Source organism: Miscanthus floridulus, chromosome 6 (assembly GCF_019320115.1).
Source record: "Miscanthus floridulus cultivar M001 chromosome 6, ASM1932011v1, whole genome shotgun sequence".
In the NCBI taxonomy this organism is placed as follows: Eukaryota; Viridiplantae; Streptophyta; class Magnoliopsida; order Poales; family Poaceae; genus Miscanthus; species Miscanthus floridulus.
This window is the reverse complement of record NC_089585.1, coordinates 110,825,341-110,841,311: the sequence shown is the minus strand read 5'-3', so window position 1 is coordinate 110,841,311 and position 15,971 is coordinate 110,825,341. Positions and strand designations below refer to the sequence as shown.

General features: G+C 46.6%; 1 protein-coding gene across 1 annotated transcript; it reads right to left on the bottom strand.

The window, feature by feature from the left end:
• Positions 1-1,160: 1,160 nt before the first annotated feature.
• LOC136459040 (potassium channel KAT3-like) lies at positions 1,161-3,742 on the bottom strand. Its single transcript, XM_066458942.1, has 10 exons — positions 3,588-3,742; positions 3,279-3,494; positions 3,040-3,195; positions 2,898-2,955; positions 2,493-2,810; positions 2,166-2,405; positions 1,976-2,074; positions 1,842-1,874; positions 1,516-1,701; positions 1,161-1,429 (listed from the first exon to the last, which is right to left on the bottom strand). Exons 1-10 carry the CDS (start codon positions 3,740-3,742, stop codon positions 1,346-1,348), a joined length of 1,545 nt encoding a protein of 514 aa, XP_066315039.1. The 3' UTR covers positions 1,161-1,345.
• Positions 3,743-15,971: the final 12,229 nt, after the last annotated feature.

The window sequence follows — 15,971 nt, the reverse complement described above, 5'->3', positions numbered from 1 at the left end:
GTGTAGTACATGTTGCAATGTGATTCATCTTCCACAGCCGCCTGATGTAGCGTCGTGCATGCGTGTGAAAAGCGGGGGATGGAGTGCTGCTCGGCTGTGGGTGCGGGAAGCCGAGGGAGAAGCGCGGGGAGCGTCACGGGTGGTCCCCGCCTAGCGTGGGCGTGCAGCCGCTTCAGGTGTGCGGACGCAGGCGTCTGCCCAGTTTTAGGGGCGATGGGTCGATCCATTTATTTATATGTTACGGCCTCGTTGACCGAATATGGGTGGACCCAAATATTATATCTATATTATTTTGAATCCTGAATACTATTAACACTTTATGAGATACAAAATGAGTCATTGGTTAGCGGCCTCTCGCAAATGTAACATGCATGAAAAATGGGCCTCTGATTGGAGTGTCCGACTGAATGGGGTCTGTCAGACTACATGGCCGCATTGCATGTGCTGTAAGCCTGTTCGTTTAGCTGTGGCTTGTCGTAAATGATCGTAAATTTTCAGTCGGAACAGTATTTTTCTCTCACACAAACCAGCTAGCAGTACTTCTTCACGAACCAGCAACGATACGAACCAGACAACCGAACAGGCAGATGATCTGCTTGCATTAGTACAGGAAATCCGTCATGGTGGCTAAGGACCTCGTATAAATAAGTTTACAAGTGATATATTTTCATTTCCAAAATATGATATTCCATATGTTTTTATGACCAACCATGCTTATTGGAAAAGTAAAGAAGACAAATAAATTAAGAAAAAAATTATGTGACAAGTAGCTCGACTCATTTTACCCATTGGGTCAACATGTTCTGGCCCTAGCAACCCATTTTAAATTTTGAGGCAGCTATTGACCTTGCTTTTGTGGGTCGACCTGGCCCATTCCCATCACGATGATACTGCATGAAGATTATGTGTGTCTGATATGCTCGCAAGTTTTGTTCGTCTAGTATCAGAGAAACGCCAACGCTACACCAGCTTGATTTTGATTTTTTTAAATTTCGTTACCATATATACGTACGTAAATAAAATAAACAAAATTTAAAAGGTATTCATGGGCCTAGCCCGGAAGCAGCAAAGAAGGCAATGAGCCTGCTTTACGATACAAATTGCCAATGGCCCATATCTGACAAATCGAGCCCGTTCAGTATTCCTGGGCTGAGGAGCCCAAACTGGCAATAATCTCAGCCCTTCCTGCCTTATTCTTCTGCTATACTGCTGTCTGCTACCGAAGGCTACTGCACTTTTCAAATTCAGTGCCGAAAAGACACAGAAAAGTTCTTCTCCCTTGTAACACAGTTCGAGCAAACAGCCTTCGAAGCACGATGCTGCGTGCTTTGACATCCGAGCGGTCTCAGGGATCCATCCTCCGTTCAAATGCAGGGACCGGACCGTCTTGATGCATTGCAATGTACAGTCTTTGCTCCACGCGGAGTTTCTGCACATTTCAAGCAACGAAGCTGTCAGAGTATTTGAAGGCCCTAACTTAGAAAACATTAGATATGATCGTGCTCAAGGATTTACTTGCTGAAAGTTGTTTCTGATGATCTGACCGTCTTCTGCGTTTTCTTGCATGATGTCCATCAGCTTGGACCTGCCGATCCTCAGAATCTGAGATAGTTTTGTGGTCCGGAAAGTGAATGGCTGTGGCTTGTTGGACATGACCCCAATCTCTCCTAACAGTTCTCCCTCGGCTGCTTTTCCATAGACCTGGAACATGAACAGTAGGTCGTCGTTAGCAGTGTAAGTACTTCAGAGTTCAGAGGCCATTCTTATTAGCAGTTCTGTAGGAGTATGTACTAGTATCCTTGCTGAAAGTGAGGAACTGAGCACTGAGGAGACCACATTACCTGCTCTGTTCCATCTAGGAATGCCAGAATGTCCTGCGAATGAAATAAGAATGCATTTGGTCATCATGTAGTCAAGGTCCCAAATGATTTACACGTTCACCATAAATAATGTGAAACAATTGGACGCAACGTACCACTGCTCCTGATACAAGAAGACACAAGTCTGACGGTTTGTCATTCTGCAGCATGATATCCTCCTTTGGGGCGAAGTACTCAGTCTGCATCTCCGTCACCTGCATGCATGTTACATTGCCACTGGACTTGGTAAGTGTGTCTCACCCCAATGTTGCATTGCGTCTTTATTTAATGGCAGGTCTCTCTCACCAGCTGCTGGATGAAACCTGAGGAAATTCCCTTGAACAAGTAGGACCCTTGCACCACCGGGAAGAAGAGATAGAGAGAGATGCTTGACCGCATCGCCTTGGGAAGGATATCCAGCGTCTCCTGCTGCTTGAGGCCCTCCGTTCTGAACCTCAGGCATATGTGGTTCAGCATCTGCTCCTCGATCTGCTGCGGCAGCTGGTTCCTCGCCGCGAATTCTGAAGCGGCCTGGACCATATCCCTCTGCATTTCATCATGCAATAGCCACGGTCACATCGTGCACATTCATCTCTTCGTGTGCGTGGGGGGTGGGAGGTGAACACGACATACAAAGTCCCTGGTGCGGCTGGTGCTGTGGACGACGAGGTTTGTCATGTTGCCGATGAGGTAGGCGGTGAGCCAGAGGTTGAACAGCATGTAGGCGATCCCGAACAGCATCTCCCGGCTGTTCTCGGCGTGCAGGTCGCCGTACCCCGTGGTGGTCATCGTCGTGATGGACCAGTAGAGGGACGTGACGTAGCGGATCCACAGCCCGGCCTCGCGGAAGTCCGGCATGACGGCGCCGATCCACGTCCGCCTCGGGTCCGGGTACCGGTCCGCGATCAGGTAGTTGATGCACCCGGCGCAGTGGATGGAGAACAGGGTAACCTGCAAGCAGAGGCTGATCAGTGACCATGCACTGCACGACGCACACTGTTATGGCCTCTGGGAGGACGAATGTTTTATTTGACGTACGGAGATGAGCTTTGTGCAGCGGATCACTGCGTAGTTGAACCGGATGTCCTTCTCGAGCCTATGGCATCATAGTCATGGCCCTGTGAGTTTCAGTTTGACCGGTGTGCTAGCTTTTCAGTTTTGCGTAATCATACATAAGTACCTTGCAAACAAGGAGCTGACCCTACGAAGCCGCCAAAGCCTGAGAACATTGAGGAACTTGAGGCCCAGGCCGTGCTCGTGCCTGTTGAACAGCAGGCTGATGGAGTGGAACGGGAATGTCGAGCACACATCAAAGGTAAACCAAGTCGACAGGTACCTGCAGACAGGATATAACAAGTTCAGAAACAGTGCATTAATTCCATTGTTCAGAGACCGTGGAAAGGCTGACGTGAGTAGTACCTGACTGCTATTTTCTTGTGATCGTCGACGAGGAGGTAGGACTTGCTGTCGACGTACGGGACGAAGAACGTGAGCACGATGTCGACGGCGAAGAAGCCGTTGACGACATCGTCCACGACGAAAGGGGCCCTGGGCAGGTACCTCAGGAACGCGAACTCCAGCGGGCAGATCCACGCCGAGTACACCACCAGGAGGATCAGAAATATCTCCCAGACCCTGCGCCCGGGCAAGAACAAATAAAAAACTTCTTGATCATCGTGCAAACGATCACGCACACATATATATCTACACGGATGCAAGAACGCGTACTTGTAACGCGGATCGTAGGGTGACACGAGGTTTTTCCTGAGCCTGGGAGGAGGCTGCTGTGCCGTTGCACCGAGCGACGGCAGGAGATCGCCGGAGAGGTTGCTGCACGGGAGGCGTCGTGCCCACGAACCTGTGCGAGAGGAAGAGCGTGCCATTTTCGCTGCAGGTCTGCTGCATTCTGTGCAGAGGGACGCTGCGGCAGCATGGCCTATTTATACTGGACGGGAGCGGGGAGCCCCCATGTGGTTCTCGGACTCTGATAGCTACTGCGAAATGGTGATGGTGAATTGGTATTGTTCGGGGGTGCTTCCTGATTCGCAGAGGGAGGAGTTGTCGATCCCCGATTGCATCCGGGCGCCATTGGTGGCTCAGCCATCGATCGCTGGAGTGGGTCTCTGGCTCTCTGCGCGCAGAGGCCGGGTGTTCTTTGCGAATCAAGAGGCCGGCCCGGGTGCCAGCTTTCAGGAGCAGAATCCTTCAGTTGAGTTGCAGTTGCATTGCATGCCAGTTGCCAGTTATGAAGTTGATGTGCAATCATAATCTGATCACAAAGTTGGATACCATGCGCTCATCTGTTTTTACTTTTTGGCTAAACTCTGGTTATTCCAATGCATGCATGCCTTATCGATAAGCGGTGCATGCGAATGTATTCTTCTTGAGAAAAAAAGAGGGGGGAAATGGCTTGAATCATTTTTATTAGAAGAGTGGACATGAACTGCAACTGAAGTAGCACATTCGAAAGCACAGAACTAGTCGAGAGTATTCTACTGCTCAATCATGCGGCAGTCACTAAAATGGATGTCAAAAGCCGCTTGAGGACGAGTTTGTTCTTGTTTGATGCCCTGAAAGATATTATCAGTGTCACACTGTCATGAACTCATGATGGAAAAGTTTGGATAACCATAACCTCAGGTGGGCAGAATTTGTCTTACTCTTACCATTAGACTTACCAGTCGTATACGTATATAATGGCGTTAGTGAGGTGAGAATATCATTGATTTGGAATTAAAGGCGAGGGATCAGCTTGTGATACAAAAAAAAGGAGAATAATAATAAAAATAAAGCCAGAGCCCCTAAATTATATGCTACATGTTGCTTAACCAATGCTTTACTCATGGAAACCCCAGCAAAGAATTGTTTATAGGATGGCCAGGATCTCTTGAAAAAAAGTGAACTTTGGTTCGTTTCCAGCCATTCCGTATAGCACAGATGCACGGGCCCTCTGCGTGTTTCTTCCGGCGACCTCACTTTCAGCCCGGAAGCTCTACTCTGAGGTGAATAACTAAAGTGATGAGCGCTCTGGTGATTGACGCTCACTTTTAGATTAATTATTAATTAATTTAGGAAAGGGGGAAACAATATTGCGATTCCGTTGAGGCTAGATCTTGCACCTTTTGAGCTGATTTCGACTGTCAGAACCTTATGCTCATGGCATATTGGTACAGCAGTACAGCACACAGTAACCCAGAAGGTAATTTCCTTTTTGTTCTACCGGCATTTGGCATGGGTAATTTTCACGATTCCTGTGTAATAAACGCTGTCTGAATTCTGTCTCCCGGTTTATGAAACTTCAGTGTCAGAGTAGTACCTCTTTCAGTTCAATATATGGACAGTGGACGCTATGTGACCTGAGCCATCGGTTCCAGTATAAACAACGGCGGCCGCCGTCTACTTGCTTGGCCGTCCAGATGGGTGGCTCCAATGATCAGCGCAGAAGAAGACAGTAAAAAAAAAGGTGCAGAAGAATAGAAGATATCAGGAGGGAGACGGCCGGCATCTTTAACCAGAAGCCGGTGTGCGTCTTCCTTGATGGCATGACTTTCAGTACACTGTTCTTGATCGGAAACAGCATCCGTTCGAGCCCGTCTTGGATTCCAAGTCTCACCCGCATGGTCGGTAGTGTGGCAGAGTCGCTGTTACTTCTAGGACCAGAAGCCTCTAGGGCACTGATCATCTGATCATCATCTCAGATTACATCTACTATCAATGAGTGCAGCAGCATCGGTGGCACGGTAACAATGCAACTATGCAAGCAGCAGCTTCGTGATTTTTTTTTCTTGATCTGTCAGCAGATGGACGAAGAATAACATAACCACCGGCCTACATACACTTCATAGAAACCACTGTACCACCTACTAGGATGCACGGCGGTCCGGTTCCATCGTCGTCGCGTAAACGGGTGTACTTGCAGCTTGCTGCCTGCCTGGAATTGTATACACGACACCATCGACTGATCGACCTGGCGTCCATTACGGGCCGGGCGTGCTATCTGAAAGTTGAGTTGTGCGATCATCGTGCAGCCCAGCGCGGACCCTGTGTGTTTCTTGGCGGTTGCTAGAATCATGCGCCTTTACGGTCACAACAGCCCACCCGGCAGGCTCTTCGCCCGTGCCGATAGATCAAATCAGTCAGAACCTGTCGTCTCTCCTTCCACCAACTAGAGGCAGCTGCATCATCTCATCAGGATAAAAAATGCCGATGCATTAATTTCATTTTACAGGGTGGCGTAGCTTTTACGGCAAACACAGGAATTTCATAGAAATTGTATAGAAATTTCACAGGAATCAGTTTAATTTCACGAGAAAAACGCAGGAATGGGAAAAAAATCCCGCATTCCAAACAGGTCCTTAGGGCTGGTGCAGTTTAGGAGTAACAGCCAGGACCAGGTTAAGTTTTCACCCTAAAATTTTACCCGTCACGTTGAATGTTTGGACGTATACATAAAGTATTAAATATAAACTAAAAAATAATTATTTATATAGTTTGCGACTAATTTACGAGATGAATCTTTTAAGTCTAATTACTTCATAATTTGACAATAAAATACTACAGTACACACATGCGTTAATGATGGATTAATTAGACTTAATAAATTCGTCTCGTAATTTACTAACGGATTTTATAATTTATTTTTTTATTAGTATCCAAACACCACATGCGATACCTCCCTATAACATCTGACACCCAAAACTTTACAGGCCGGATCAAACAAGGCCTCACTGCAAATACATATGCAATGATGCAAACATGCCAGTCGAGAAGACGTCAGTCTAGCAGATACGAGGCCGTAGTGGCTGTAACCAGCATATCTCTCTCCACTTCGACCCATCCCATTTATCCCACATTCCCACTCGCTCACCGGCCAGCCGGGCCATTTGGTCACAGCTCGCTTGCAGGCCTTGCGGCAGCGCATGTGACTGCCTCACGGCCGCGAGACACATGTCATGTTTCTGGTTCGTGAAAAAATACTGCTGGCTGATTTGTGTTTTAGAAAAATACTATTTCGATTAAAAATTTATGATCGTTTACGATGAGCCACAGCCCAACGAACATACACACATCTACCTTTGGTGCGGCGACCTGCGACGACGTCGAGGAAATGACAGCACCGAGCTCGCCCGTTCCTTCGCCGGGTTTCAGCGGGAGACGACGGGGATCCGGGAGAGAGGAGCTCGATCGCCTCAGCCACCAACCGAGTCACCGATCGAGAGAATGTCTGGCTAGCTCGTTGCGTGCATGCGCGACACCAACATCTCGTTCTCCCTCTCAATCTCAGACCTAGATATAGGGCTATAGGCCATAGCTAGCTAGTATCAGCTCGAGTGCTTGACAAATTAAATCACGAGCCGCGCACGGTATGCAGTCGGGTTCGCGTCGTGTAGCACCTTCTTCGTGATTGGAGAGATCGAGCAGATAACCCGCAACATTGTGAGTCGATGCGTTCAGCGCTACGGCGGCGGCCGTCGCCGACGTGATGGCGTCTCGGAATAATCTGGAAGCAACGACCGCGGCTGTGGGCAAAACTGTGCCCCAGCTGGTAGCTCGCGGTTCCACTATCCACGGGCAACCGCTCTCTTCCTAGTTTGCCTGAGCGGACCCGTAGAAAACTTCGTTGTTGCGCTACACACAGAGTATGGAGGAGAGGAGAGGAGACTTTTGCTCCCTTGGATATTTTCTCTCCAATTGGATGATTTGCCTTGTTGCTTGTCCTTATTATTAGTTTATCAGATGATTGCGAGTCTTAATAATTGCCCTTTATCTTTGACTTGTTCGATCATTGAGGACACGGGGAAATGATGGTGTTTGCATCTGATCACTGGCATTATAATCGTCGACAGGATGGCAGGAACTGATAGGTGGAAACTTTACTCCTTCCGTCCCAAAATATCTGTCGTTTTCACTTTTCGAGAAATAATTTTGATAAAATATATATTACAAAAATATTAATATTTATGGTACATAATTAGTATCATTGGAAAGATCTTTGAATCTAGTTTTTTAATAAATTTATTTGACGCATTTTCTATAAATCGAGTCAAACTTGTGGCACGGAAACCAAAAACAACAGATAATATGTGATAGATGGAGTAGATCGCAACTACTTTTTTATATACCTATTTTATGCAATTCAATATTTTATATTCATGTATTAGTTTTTAGAGTTTTAGGGCATAGCCCCTGTCATTTCATTGCAAGGACAAAATCTAAACATTTACGGCACTCAGGTGGAACACACCGAATTTTTTACTTTTTAGTCTTTTTTTTGAAAGTTTTTCACAAATAGATCTCTGGAGGAAAGATTTTAGAATATGGATCCTTAGCTCGGCGCTATTGATATTGGCGCCGAGCTAACACGTCTCGACGCCAGTGTCCCTGGCGTCGAGCTCCTGAGCTCGAAGCGGACGTGGAAGGTGATATGACAGGAAGCTCGGCGCCGTTGAAGGGTCGAGATGGCGGACTAGAGGGGGGGTGAATAGTCTTTTCTAAAATTAATCGCGTCGGCTAACCGATATAATTGCGGAATTAAAACTATCGGTCTAGCCAAGACTATACCCCTCAATGTATGTTCACTAGCACATTGCAAAGATAACAATTATGCAACAAAGGTGCCGGGCTAGCTAGAGCTCTCCTAATCAATTCTAGGTGCAAGGTCACACAAACCTATGCCACTAGTACTTTATGCAATGAGAGAGCTCCTACACATGCTAGTAAGCAAAAGCACAAAGCTAACTAAGCTCACTAGCAATGCTCAATAACAAGGCAACTAATGCCTAATTAGAGAGCGCAAATACTTAGCTACACAAACTAAGCAATGTGACTAACAAGGTTACTAAGACCAAATTAGCCACGCAAGAGAGCTACTTCTATGCTACACAAGCTAGAAGGTAACTAGTGAGCTACACAAGCTAACTAATTACAAGAGCAACTACACAAGCACAATGTATGTGAAAGTAATTACAAGCTTGTGTAAGGGGGTTGCAAACCAACGGGAAGAACAAAGTTGACACGATGATTTTTCTCCCGAGGTTCACGTGTTTGCCAACACGCTAGTCCCCGTTGAGACAAGCTTCAAGGTTGCCGCCGGTCCTCTTGCTAGTGGTGACTCGCAAGTCACACTCTCCCACGTGGAGTGCTTACCACAAGCTCTAGCACTTGACCCGGCCGGACCACTTGTCGCCCTTCGCGTCTCGCTTTACTAGAGTTGCTCTTCGCGGCTCCCGCGGGGCGAGCACAATGCCCCTCACAAGCACTTCTCCGGAGCGCCGCACAAGCTTCTTGCGCGCTTCGACGGAGACCACCACCTAGCCGTCTAGGAGGTGGCAACCTCCAAGAGTAACAAGCACCACCGGCTTGCAACACGATCACCTAGTGCCACTCGATGCAACCTCACGATGCACTCGCACTAGAATCGCTCTCTCACACTATCGGATGAACACTATCATGTATGTGTGAGATGGAGGGCTCCCAAGCACTACTACACAAGCCACCAAGGCTCTAGTGTGCTCAGCTGCCGGCCCAAGGCCGGCCATGGCCTCTATTTATAACCCCATGGGCAAATAGAGCCGTTACCCCTTCACTGGGCAAAACTCGGGCCGACCGGACGCTCCGGTCCGATCGACCGGACGCTGGACCTCAGCGTCCGGTCACGCGATACTCGCCACGTGTCCCCTGCGTTCAACGGTCATCTTCCGATCCCAACGGTCATCTGCCGACCGGACGCAGCACTTCAACTGACCGGACGCTGGACCCTCAGCATCCGGTCGTTTCCAGTAAGCTCCCGAGCATGACCGGACGCGTCCGGTCGAACGCGATCGGACGCAGCCAGTGTCCGGTCACTCTCCAGCTACTGCTACACTCCACGTCAGCGCGACCGGACGCAGGCAGTCAGCATCCGGTGCAATCAGATCCAGCGTCCGGTGCTTAACCCTAAGCACTGTGCCGACCGACAGCATGACCGGACGCACCACTTCAGCGTCCGGTCGTCTCGGACTCAGCGTCCGGTCACTGTTAAACAGTGAGACCGAATTCCTTTCTCCTCTATCTTCTTCACCCTTGGTCCAATGTGCCAACCACAAGAATTTGCATCCGGCGCAATAGAAAATAGGCAATCCATTTTCCTGAAAGCGTCGAATCACCCCTGCAAACACCACCTCCTTTGTAAATGTGCCAACACCACCAAGTGTACACCATCATGTGTATGTGTGTTAGCATTTTCACAATCATTTCCCAAAGGATGTTAGCCACTCAACTTGCCACGCCACTCGATCCTAGCGACAATGCAAAGTTAGATCACTCGAGTGGCACTAGATGACCGATATGCAAACAAGTTTGCCCCTCTTGATAGTACGGCCATCTATCCTAAACCCGGTCATAAACTTCTCTACACACCTATGACCGGTGAAATGAAATGCCCTAGGTTATACCTTTGCCTTGCGCATTCCATTCCATCTCCTCCAATGTCGATGCAACACATGCACCAACACGATCAACAATGATATGATCCACTTCATATCATCACGTGATCATATTGGTTCATCGATCTTGACTTTACTTGCTCTTCACCGTTGCCATCGTCCATCGGCGCCAAGTCTTGCTCAAGCTTCACCGCCATGCGGTCCATCACTCTAAAGCCTTCGACTTGCCCTTCACGCTTGCAACCGGTCCATCAAGCCAAGTCTTGTCTTGATCTTCTCCACCTTGATCACATGACTCAATGTCATGTCTCATGTGCATTTAAGCTCCTTCATCATCACATGTGTGAGCTTTGCAACATCTCCAAGCCATTTTCACCTCCATGGCATATGTTGCTCATACACATGTACCTGTGGACTAATCACCTGTGTATCTCACATAAACACAATTAGTCCACCTAGGTTGTCACTCAATTACCAAAACCAACAAGGACCTTTCAGCCGTAGATCTTGGCTCCGAGCTCGGCGTCAGAGTGACTGGCGCCGAGCCTTTATTTTAACACTGGCCCAACCTTCCTGCCCGAGCGTTCTTCCTCTTCTTTCTCCTCCCTCTCGGGGTTTTTTCTCTCCCCACTTCACCCTACCTCACGAATCGGCATATTGGACCTTAAAAACTTTGATTTGATCCATAGATCTTCGAGAGCAATGTATCCTCGCTCCCCTCCTAGCTTTTTTCGCATCAATTCGGTATATATTAGTCGAATTTTTGAACTTAAGAATCGTCATCACTTAGGTTTTCATTCTATCCCTCAATATATGTATTATATAACCGTAGGATGATACCAAGGTGTGAAAAAGCTAGCAAACCTAGGCACATATAGTTATGTTATGGATTCATTGTTGTGCATCAAATGGGAAACCCTAGGTTTAGGGTTTAATGTTAATTGCTTTTGGTTCTTAGAGTGAAATTGGTTGTATTGTAGTTATGGTTCGCATTGACAATTATTTGTGATGTTTTGAGTTTTGTTTGTTAAATTACATCCGTTTTGTTAGATGCAAGAAATGTTTCGGGAGAAGTTTTGGCGAAAACGGGTTCGTCCTCGAGAATTATACCCCGACGTGTCTAGCAAAGATGCCCCGTCCCTCCTGACCTCCCTGTCCCTAACTGTGACTGTGATTTCTCGGCCCTTGTTTTTCAATCGAAACATCCAGACACAGCGGCGCGTTGCTTCTACACATGCAGTCGTTTTAATGTAAGAAATTATTTCCACTATCTTTTTTCTTTATTTGTGTAAGTATGCTACTAATATTTTGTTGGAATCTCGTTATGTAGGACCATGAGAGGTGCTTTTTCTTTTAGTGGATCGACGGTGCAGACAAGTTTGATCCTAGGTACCTCCTTTTTGATGATTGATTTAGAGGGAGACATCCACGTGAGCACTTCAAGCGGTGGATTCCACCCCCTAACCCTCCGCCAATGACGACTAAGGAGAAGCACCTAGCTGTAGTTAGAAGACTCGAGGAACCTCCTTTGTGTGACTGTGGAGATCGAGCTGTGATAAACCTTGAGAATACGTTGGAGTTTGTGTGTCCAAACAAGCATAAAGTAAGTGCAAAGTGTATATGTTGAAATGTTGAGCTATATGTGTTCATATACTAATGTCTACTTATTTAGGTGTTTTCAATGGCGAAGTGTTGTTTCAAGGAGTGGTTGTATGGTCCTAAGAGCCAATGGCCAAAAGAACCGTGAATGGTTAAGAAAAAGAAGAAAGAAAGGGTAATTTACAAAGTACCTGCTGTCATGTGTGAATGTGGTGTTAAATCCAACTATGGTCTAGTCCATTCGGAGCTTAGAATAGGCCATTATTGAGGCCATATGGTTAAGTATGACGAGGTTGGTTATTTTTGTGGTAAACATGAAATCATATTTTGTTTCTTTTGTTAAGACACATATGATATAATTTTTTGTTTGAACAGAGCACTAGAAAATGCAGGTGGGAATGTTATAATGGTCAAGCTAAGTTCTTAGATGAACTGAAGAAGAGGCAAGTAATTGTACGGAAGAGGGGATATGGACCTGACTATGTAAACCTATTCGTTAAACATCACAAAGAAAAGATGCGTGAGTTTGCTAGACAATGCGATATTTGTAACCCGATCGATGTTGGGCTTAACAAATGGGGATTGCAGAGATGGATGACGTTAGAGGAGGAGAGGACAAGGAATGAGGTAAGGGATGAGACAAGAGTACAGATGCAGGTCTTGAACGAGCATGTTGTTGCATTATGTGCCAGTGAGTGCTTGAAAGCATTTTTTTCGTTGCCTGATTTTAAATGTAATATAATCACGTTCCTAACTGATTGCATTTTATATATGAAGGGATTGGTTGTAGTGAGGAACATGCTACAGAGCTGGCTCATGCAAGGTATGAGGAGAAGAAGTTAGATGAGCATAGATCACGAGTTGGTCGCACCGTTCAATCACCGATTGTGTTGTCTGATGAGCGGGACGAGGATGAGGACGGCACTGGTAGACTAAGTGAGCTCATTGCTCTAGCAGAGGCGGGCTTACAGGCGCAGGAGGCTGAGGATGATACTGGCAGATTGAGCGAGCTCATCGCTCTAGTAGAGGCGGGGTTGCAGGCGGAGGAGGCTGAGGAAGACACTGGCAGACTGAGCGAGCTCATCGGTCTAGCAGAGGCGGGCTTACAGGTGGAGGATGACGACGACGTGTTCTTCACTTAGGCCGTAGTGGCCACAGATGAAGCGGAGGCCGTTTACTACAGGCGATAGGTAGGTCAGAGCAACGTAGGTGAGCCTAGCCACAACAACAGAGTTATAGTGGAGGATTGGTACTCGGATGATGACTTTCTTACTCAGTATGTGTGGCAGAATCGCCTGAAATAACATGCTTATGGAGGTGCTCGTCTTCCACAAGACACTAAGCACCCCAAAAGCAAGCTACAACGGGTGGTATCCGTTAGGCACACCCCAAGGGAGAACCCGAAAGATCCATATTTTCCCTAAGGATCCAATAATGAGAATGAGTTACAATACTTGTCCATTTCATACATCAGAGTTTCTTAAAAGTACATTATTATAATACCAAATATCAGAGTGTAGAATAATAAACAGCGGAATTTAAAATAAACATCTAGCGATAAGAACGAGGATCCGTCTGAGCCCACCAGAAGAATCCTCTACACAAAGGTACTTCTCATGCATCACCTGCAATAGAGGTAAATAAACCCTGAGTATACAATGTACTCGCAAGACTCATCTAACTAGTGAGAATAATTTTTCGACTCCAAGGAATATGAGAAGCTTTATGGTTTGCTGGTTTATTTTAGCAGAAAGCAATACTAGTAGTGAGTCCTTATTTATGTTATTATTATCGGCCGTATTAAGTTATTATCTATCCAGTTGATATAAGCACCTGTTCTACTTTCAAGCAAGAGTTGAGCAATCAGTTCCATTTCTTCTCTTTCCATCTTTCAGTTCTTACTACGGTGCTAGACCCAAAAATAAGCCGTACCGGATCGTTCGGCGATTCGTGAATCAATGCCCCCAGCTGGGTACCCTGAAAACACACGCCCCACTTATACCCCAGGCACAAGCAGGACTAACCCATCACCCTCCTGTCCTGGGTGTCCAGGTCCCCGTCCAAACTTGGACTCCAAGCCCCCACTCCTGAGTCCCGAACTCAGTGCGGTGCAAGGACCTCCACCATCTCTGCCTCCAATTAGTCAGTCCAGAAAGAGCCGGATCCATGATAGGAGAGCAACGAGTCTTCCTTGCGCCCATACACAAGTATGTGCTCGGGATAAAAGATCTATGACTTGCCTCGAGACTTATGCAACGACCGGTCCTTAATTGACATAGATATGGAAAAAGTGTAACCGAGCTATGCCCTGTTGGCCGTAGGACACAACCCTTTACACCCACCAAAACCCAACCATATCCCTATCCGGTCACCATTTTTCTTTCCACCATTTTATCAGGAGTGATCATATTTATCGCCTATTTGTGAGCAACGATAGGTTACCCATGCTATCGACATCCTGAGCATAGCAGCTACTCGACCTATACTAGTAGGACTCATGGGTGGATATATTTATGCACGTAGTTTTCATAAAATGCTTGTAACGTAAATGCACAACACATATATATATCCAGTTATTATTCAAAATAAGGGTTATGCACTGGGGCTTGCCTTAGGCAGGCGCGGTGTCAGCAAAGATGGGCGGCTTCGGAACATCCTCCTGCACGAGGATCTCCTCCTCATACTCTTCGACGACTTCGTCGTACTCCTGCTCGCCGAAGGTCACGATCTCCAGTGGCTCATTCTCTATATGCATGCAGCGATGATGATGCAATAATTGATATTTAGACAACCACAACTCTTAAAATAAGAACACGCTTATCATGCTAACAAGCTAGCTCTACTAATCTCATACCAACTAATTTCTTAAATGCTTTCATATGCTTTAAATTAGGGTATGTTAGCTACCTTAATAAATTAGCTATTCAGAGGCTACAAAAATTACAGAGAGCATCTAATATTATCATGAGTCTACTGTAAAATTTTCGGGGCTAGCATTTCTACCCATGCATCACAAAAATTCATTCTCTAAATAACCATAATAATAACAAGCAACCTAGAATTAATAAGTAACCCTAAAACATCGCAGAACCATACGAACAAAATATACCAACAGATAGATCAGGAATTTAGGAATCTAACAAAATTTATTTCACAATAAATAAATAAATTCAAATGAGCTCTAGAGATGAAGAAAATGATATTATTGGAGGAGGCTAATCATGCTATTGGACTTGTTGACCAGCACGTGATTGTGAGTCTAGAAATAATGGAGAAGGAGAATGAAGGAATCCTTGCAGGTTAGCTACCTCAGTCGATTACAGCTCGGAGAGGGAGATCGACAGGGCGAGCTGGAGCTCGGAGAGAGAGAGAGACTAGAGAGGCGAGAGGAGCGAGCAGCGGCGTAGGACGGCAACGTTGGTGTTGCCCTTTTATAGGCAGGAGAAGCGAAGGCGCGATAGCGACACGTCGTAAGTTTAGTGGCTAACTAGCTTGCTTAAAGGTAATAAAGCGCTACTTGTACACGACGTGCTGCTCGGGTGAACAGTGTTTTCTGCGGTGAACAGTATTTTATACGGTGAATAGCTTTTGGATTTCACGTGATGGACTTGAGTGGGTCTTTGGTCCTTCAACATGCACATCAAGACTGGAGTGTGCTTTGGGCTAAACGTGCTTGGCGGTGGGGTGCTGGTTCATTCATGCAGGTCAAGGAATTAATGGAGGAGGAGACCACAGGTCAAGGAAATAATGGAGAAGGAGAAGATCATTTGTAGACTAGCTACCTCAACTGATTATTGTAGCTCAGGAGGGAGATCGACGGAGCACAGCCTTCTCGAGCAAGACAGAGAAACTCGATTTAGAGAGTAAGATGGTGAGCGGTGGAGTGGGACGGCTCGGCGGGCTTGGCGTGTCCTTTTAAAGACTGGAGACATGGGGCTAGAGGTGGAGATGGTACTGGGAAAATGCCTAGCGTGCGTGACACACTATGGCAGCAGCAGCGCGACGTGCGCTGATAATTTTGTAAGGCGATTATCAAGCAAAGTAAAGGTGTGGGTGATTAGAACGAGAGAGGACAATGGCGCGTCGCGAG

Bases quoted from the DNA above. Each gene is read 5' to 3' on its own strand.
- LOC136459040 (XM_066458942.1), bottom strand. From the start codon at position 3,742: ATGGCACGCTCTTCCTCTCGCACAGGTTCGTGGGCACGACGCCTCCCG. The intron at 3,196-3,278 runs GTACTACTCACG...TCCTGTCTGCAG, and splicing joins CACAAGAAAATAGCAGTCAG to GTACCTGTCGACTTGGTTTA. The intron at 2,956-3,039 runs GTACTTATGTAT...ATGATGCCATAG, and splicing joins GTCAGCTCCTTGTTTGCAAG to GCTCGAGAAGGACATCCGGT.